The 7,127-nt window shown below is 41.3% G+C and overlaps 1 protein-coding gene across 1 annotated transcript; it reads right to left on the minus strand.

Annotated features, from left to right (window-relative positions):
* Positions 1-1,490: 1,490 nt before the first annotated feature.
* LOC134944354 (E3 SUMO-protein ligase KIAA1586-like) lies at positions 1,491-3,653 on the minus strand. The gene has a single exon (XM_063932934.1). The coding sequence runs from the start codon at positions 3,651-3,653 to the stop codon at positions 1,491-1,493; it is 2,163 nt and encodes a 720-aa protein (XP_063789004.1).
* Positions 3,654-7,127: the final 3,474 nt, after the last annotated feature.

Below are 7,127 nucleotides of genomic sequence, written 5' to 3' on the forward strand. Positions count from 1 at the left end.
TAATGCTCATTAAGAAAAATAATTATATTGGCCCCCTTTTTTAACGAATAATGCTTGTTCACATTATTTGCATTGTGACTCCTCACATTCTGAATGGCAGATACATTATATGCTGCGGCTGTAAGGCAGTTTTGTGGCATTTTACTCCATTGGTTTTGACCCATTTATCAGCTTTTTTTTCCATTTGTAAACCAATAGGCATCACCAGTGGTTTGAGAATGAGCCTCTTAACCAATGAATAATAATTTCAGAGCCGATGTGCGGGTGATTCAGACAAAGCCTCTGTTTGTTAAATTTATAAAAAGAAATCCACTCCGAGGGGAGAAGCGCTTCTGTGGTATTCAGAAATGTATTATTATGTTATTAATACATCAATAAACATAAAATAATTTGTTATAACATAAACAAAAGAGCATAATAAAAACAATAACAGATAATTACCAGCTGGTAAAAAGTCCCAATAGTGTTCTGAAGATATTAATAAGCCATTATTGAGGAATAAGGAGCAGCTTTAGATAATAATAATCAGATGTTTAGAAACATTTATCCATCCGACGTTAGTAAAGCCACAAATAAAGCATAAAGCATATAGGTGACATGCATTTATTACCCATCAGCGGTATTCACAGGTTACTTAGACCTCCCGGCCACTGATTCTTTATTCCAAAGTTGTAGCCTTATCCAGAGGACTGTTGGCATAACGCAGGACTGATGGTAGCGCTCACCTTTCCTTCTCCGGACAAGCGTTTTTACAGATGCCCCTAACAATCTCATTTATCAGAGAAAATTACTTTACCCCAGTCCTCTGCAGTCCAATCCCTGTACTGTTTGCAGAATATCAGTTTGTCCCTGATGTTTTTCCTGGAGAGAAGTGGCTTCTTTACTGCCATTGTCCAGAGGAAGAAAGGTGAGCGCTACCATCAGTCCTGTGTCATGCCAACAGTAAAGCATCCTGAGACCATTCATGTGTGGGGTGGCTTCTCAGCCAAGAGAGTGGCCTCACTGACAATTTCACCTAAGAACACAGCCATGTATAAAGAATGGCACCAAAACTTTCTCCAAGATTAACTTCTACCAACCATCCAAGATCAGTTTGATGAGGAACAATGCCTTCTCCGGCATGATGGAGCACCTTGCCATAAGGATAAAAGTGATACCCAAATGGCTCAAGGAACAAAACACTTTTGAATTTTGGGCCCATGGCCAGAAAACACACCAGACCTTAATCCCATGGAGAACTTGTCGTCAAATCTCTAGAGTCGGGTGGACAAACAAAAACTAGTGATGAGCGGGTTCGGTCAGTGGTGGGATTCAAATAAATTAACAACAGGTTCTATGTCCTAATGACCATTTTAACTATACCAAAAGATATACCGAAAGGTAGTTTAATAATTCACGCATTAAATACTGCAATAAGAACAGTAAAAGAGGTACAGACAACTAGATTATGTTTAAAGGAAGATTTTTAATATTAAATACCTGACAAACAGTTATTGAAGATATTTCCATATTGCTGTTTGATTGGCGTCCTCACTTGCAATTTTCTTTGCTTTTATCCGAGCATCATCAGCTGTGTGATTTACCCTTAACCATCTTTGCACGGTAGGAGTAGGATTCCATTCCTTTAGCGGTAGGCCGATTAGACTGATAATCATTATGTTTGATATATTGGAAACAGTTAGGCGACTTCTCTTCTCAGAACATATAATGTTCATCTTTGAAAAACCCCTTTCTGCTTCAGCTGAACTTACAGCAATTGTTCTGACAATATTTTTAGCTCTTTGAACACTTTCAGGAATTGAATAGTTCTGGTAGTTTTTTAAAACATTTTCCACAAAATCTCGATACTCATTAATATCAATTTGGTAATTGAAATATGTATTAAATACATGCAATTGCTCTTCAGCTGCTTTCCATGGAACTATTACTTCTTCAATATTCCAGTAATCTGGCTCCAAAAAAGTGAGAAATTTAAATGTATTACTATCATTAAATTGGCTACAACTTGCTTTTAAATGTCCACAATCCATTAATATTTTTTTCAAATTCGTTACAATGCCTTCTAAAAGTGTTTCCCGAGGAAGGCCAACAAATCGATGATTTTCTACAAAATCTATATTTTTGTAGCTTTCTGAAGTAATTAATTCATGAACTTTTTTTTCGTATGGACCCTTTTCTTTTTCAAGCATTTCAAATGCTTTAATAGATCGTATCACAAGTTTTTCAGCCTTAATTATGTCTGTATTTCTTGCTTGCAGTGCATTGGAAAGTAGAGAAATTTCGTTTAAAATATCAATCATCAATGCCAAATCAGTGAAAAAAAATATATTTTTAAGACGGGTAGCCATACCCAAGTACTTTGCATTTGAAGAAAAATAGTGATGTAGCGCAGGATAAGCGCGCCACACAGCTAGGGTTGACCTTAAACTACAGGCAGCCCATCTTGGTCCCAAAACTCTACCAATCTTTATAATTTCAATTCCGAGTTGTTCGGATATTTTGTTAAGTTCAATCTGGTTCTTATTGGATTGATGAAAAATAGTATATATCTTATCAATGAATATTTTGAAATGATTTACTTGCTTTATTTCCTTTATTGAGTCATCTAAAACAAGTTGGAGGCGATGGTTTAAACAGTGCCATAATATTATGTTTGGAAAGTCTTTTGCTATCCAAGTGCTCACTCCACATTTTCTCCCAAGCATAACACTTGCACCATCAGAGCAAAATCCTATTAAATGTTTTTGTAAGTAGTTCTTAGTAAGCCCAACTTTATTTAAACTTTCCATAACTGAAGAACATATTGTCTCTGCATCTTGTTTTTCCAATTCAACTAGCTCAACAAAAATTTTTGGAGATGAAACTGAGTCCTCAACTTTTAAGAAAAGTATAATAACTGGTTTGCAAGATATCGTTGAAGCTTCGTCAATAATCAAACATATTTTCTTATCATTTTCAGTAATTTTAGTAAATATTTCTTTTTTAATTTCCTTTACAATAAAATCAACTATTTTCACAGCAGTTTTACGTGAATGCAATCCTATTCCCATATCTAATCCATTTTTCATTTGCAGTTCAATCTCATCTTCTATGTCTGAAAATGGTTTACATCTTTTTGACAGGCTGTAAACTGTATTAAATACTCTACAAGTAGTACTGAAATATTTTTTATTCATTGTATCTACTACGTTTGTTATAGTATCCTGCTCACGTATTTTGAAGTTGTCTTTACAAATGTTATGAGCCTTTGATGAAAAATGTTCTTTCATTTTTTTCCTTAGAGAAGCTTGTTGTACCACTCTGTTTTTCCCTGATGCCTCAATCTGAAAACCTTTCCACTCTTTTGACGTATGAACACTTTTCTCTTTTATGAAATCATATTTTGCACAATACTCACAACCTAACTTTTTGTTAGAAATTCCCAGCCCTTCAAATTTTACTTTATATTGTTGCACTGACGAGCATTTAGGAAGACTATTTACAATACTGGAGTTGTTGTGATTTTCTATTTCAATTGACGTGCTGCTTTCTTCAGGCTGGATTGGTTGTGCTAGTGACTGTGTTGAACCTTCCAAGGCCAATTCTGATACAACAGAAGAATCTGACTTTGTTTTCTTATTGAAAAAATCTGTCAAACTGTGTTGCCTTTTCATCCTTAGTTTCAAGGGCTAGGTAAAAAAAAATCTTTTAAAATATAATTATAACATTTATTTATGGACATGTAAGTAGAAGCATACATCTCAGTCTCACCCTAAGTACAGAAATCATGGTCCCATGGCAGCATGAAGAATGGTATTGTACATCCATACAACAAGGATACAAACAATGTGGCAGATGTATTAAGCACGGTGATGACATAAAGTGGTGATAAAGTGTAAGGAGATAATTCAACAGCTAATCAGCTGTGTTTGAAAAATGACAGTTGGGAGCTGATTGGCTGGTGCTTTATCTACTTCCATTTTATCTCACTTTTTGTCCACTTTATCTCTTCACCAGGCTTAATACATCAATCTGCTCCAATGTGAATGCTCAAATATTCTCTGTAAAGCGCCATTATCAAAATGCAGCCTCTCTGACCACTCCCATCTCCCTCAGCACCTCAGTCAGGGGCCCTTCCTGGCAGTCTTCCCTCCTTCATACTGCACCATTTTGATGCCCCCCTCCCTCCTCCACCACTGCAGGCTAATAATGGCTCCTCTCCTCTCTGGCCAGCCCACAGCCAGCCCAGCAACCGAGTCCAGCCATACTGGCTACTCTCTCAGTCTCTCCCCAACAGCATTGTGCTGCTGCCTGGCAGCCCCTGAGCTACTCATCCTCGGCAAGCTAGCAGCAGCCTCCCTCCCCTCGTTCATCATACTGCAAGCATAACTGCGCCATTTTGATGCCCCCAGCGGGCCCGCCCGGCCCCTCCCTTGCCACATTAAACACTGCATTGACAGGCTCAGCACAGCAGCATAACTCACCCAGATGCCGACGGTCGGTGACCCAGTACTGTCCGTACTCCCGGGCTGCCTGTCTCTGCTCTGCTCTTCTGGCTGCGCCACAGTCTCAGCCTCAGACGCTGATGTGATGTCACAGACGCGGCCGCCGGGCCAATAGGAACTGGCTGAACAGTGTTGTGCCCGTGCCGTGCGTCTGTCTGTCCCCGCTCTGGCAATCCCGAGTCACGACTCCGTACCGACTTGTTGTAAGTTGTTGTCTTCCAGGCTGCCCTTCTGTGCACCGTCCGCTGCCGCGTGATGGCTGATGGTTGCTCCGCCTCTGAGTCCTCTCCTCTGCACAGTCTGCACAGAAGTTCAAAACACGTGTGCAGGGGGATCCAATCCTTGCCAACAACAAGGGAGGCAGGGTGGGGCTTACACAGGCTGACTGACAGCCTGGCCAGCCCTGCCCAGCCCAGAAGAGCAGAGCCAGGCAGGCAGCCATTATATTAATTTATAATCATTGTCCCGGCCAGGGCAAGCTGCGGTGGACAAAAAAAGTAATAAAAAATAACAGCAGGCGCCCGGGTTGTATCAGTGGGTCAGTGGTGGAATTCAGCAGGCCAGCAAACGGTTCTGCAGAACCGATAGTACATTAGGTATCGGTTCTGTAGAACCGGTGCGAACCGGCTGATTCCCACCACTGGGTTCGGTTCCTCGGAATCCGAACCCCCCATGAACTTCACCCATTTTACACAGGTCCGAGGCAGACTCGGATCCTCCCGCCTTGCTCGGTTAACCTGAGCGCGCCCGAACGTCATCATCCCACTATCGGATTCTCGCGAGATTCGTATTCTATATAAGGAGCCGCGCGTCACCGCCATTTTCACTCGTGCATTGGAGATGATAGGGAGAGAACGTGTGCAGCGTTCTCTTAGTTGTGTTCAGTGTGCTGCAAATATCTGTGCTCAGTGTGCTGCAAATATCTGTGCTCAGCGTGCTGAAAATATCTACGTTCTCTGCCTGAAAAACGCTCCATATCTGTGCTCAGTGTGCTGCAAATATCTGTGCTCAGAGTGCTTTATTGTGGGGACTGGGGACCACCAGTATTATATAGTAGAAGGACAGTGCAGAGTTTTGCTGACCAGTGACCACCAGTATTATACTTTCTCTGCCTGAAAAACGCTCCATATCTGTGCTCAGTGTGCTGCAAATATCTGTGCTCAGTGTGCTTTATTGTGGGGACTGGGGACCACCAGTATTATATAGGAGGAGTACAGTGCAGAGTTTTGCTGACCAGTGACCACCAGTATTATACGTTCTCTGCCTGAAAAAATGCTCCATATCTGTGCTGCATTGTAGTATATAGTAGGAGGACAGCGCAGAATTTTGCTGACCAGTGACCACCAGTATTATATCAGTACGGTACAGTAGTCCACTGCTCTACCTACCTCTGTGTCATCCATCCATACCTGTGGTGCATTTTAGTTGTTTTGCGCAGTATATATAGTAGGAGTACAGTGCATAATTTTGCTGACCACCAGTATATAATATATAGCAGTACGGTACAGTAGGCCACTGCTCTACCTACCTCTGTGTCGTCAAGTATACTATCCATCCATACCTGTGGTGCATTTTAGTTGTTGTGCGCAGTATATATAGTAGGAGGACAGTGCATAATTTTGCTGACCACCAGTATATAATATATAGCAGTACGGTACAGTAGGCCACTGCTCTACCTACCTCTGTGTCGTCAAGTATACTATCCATCTATACCTGTGGTGCATTTTAGTTGTTGTGCACAGTATATATAGTAGGAGGACAGTGCAGAATTTTGCTGACCACCAGTATATAATATATAGCATTACGGTACAGTAGGCCACTGCTCTACCTACCTCTGTGTTGTCAAGTATACTCTCCATCCATACCTGTGGTGCATTTTAGTTGTTGTGCACGGTATATATAGTAGGAGGACAGTGCAGAATTTTTCTTACCACCAGTATATACTATATAGCAGTACGGTACAGTAGGCCACTGCTCTACCTACCTCTGTGTCATCAAGTATACTATCCATCCATACCTGTGGTGCATTTTAGTTGTTGTGCGCAATATATATAGTAGGAGGACAGTGCAGAATTTTGCTGACCACCAGTATATAATATATAGCAGTACGGTACAGTAGTCCACTGCTCTACCTCTGTGTCGTCAAGTATACTACAAAAGTTCAGTAAAATGACCCAAAAAGCAAAATTAAAAGCGTCTGATGAGAAGAGTAAACTTGCCAATATGCCATTTACGACACAGAGTGGCAAGGAACGGCTGAGGCACTGGCCTATGTTCATGGCTAGTGGTTCAGATTCACATGAGGATGGAAGCACTCATCCTCTTGAGAGAAAACTGCAGTGCCACTCCTAGATGGGCCAGGTGTTTGTGTCGGCCACTTGGGTCGCTTAGCTTAGTCACACAGCTACCTCATTGCACCTCTTTTTTTTTTGCATTATGTTATGTTTGGGGAATATTTTTTTAATCTGCCATCCTGTCTGATACTACAGTGCCACTTCTAGATGGGCTAGGTGTTTGTGTCGGCCACTTGGGTCGCTTAGCTAAGTCACACAGCTACCTCATTGCTCCTCTTGTTTTCTTTGCATCATGTGCTGTTTGGGGACTACTTTTTAAATCTGCAATCCTGTCTGACACTGCAGTGCC

The sequence above is a fragment of the Pseudophryne corroboree genome, chromosome 7 (assembly GCF_028390025.1).
Source record: "Pseudophryne corroboree isolate aPseCor3 chromosome 7, aPseCor3.hap2, whole genome shotgun sequence".
Classification (NCBI taxonomy): domain Eukaryota; kingdom Metazoa; phylum Chordata; class Amphibia; order Anura; family Myobatrachidae; genus Pseudophryne; species Pseudophryne corroboree.

Coding starts and splice junctions, on each gene's coding strand:
- LOC134944354 (XM_063932934.1), bottom strand. CDS start 3,653: ATGAAAAGGCAACACAGTTTGACAGATTTTTTCAATAAGAAAACAAAG.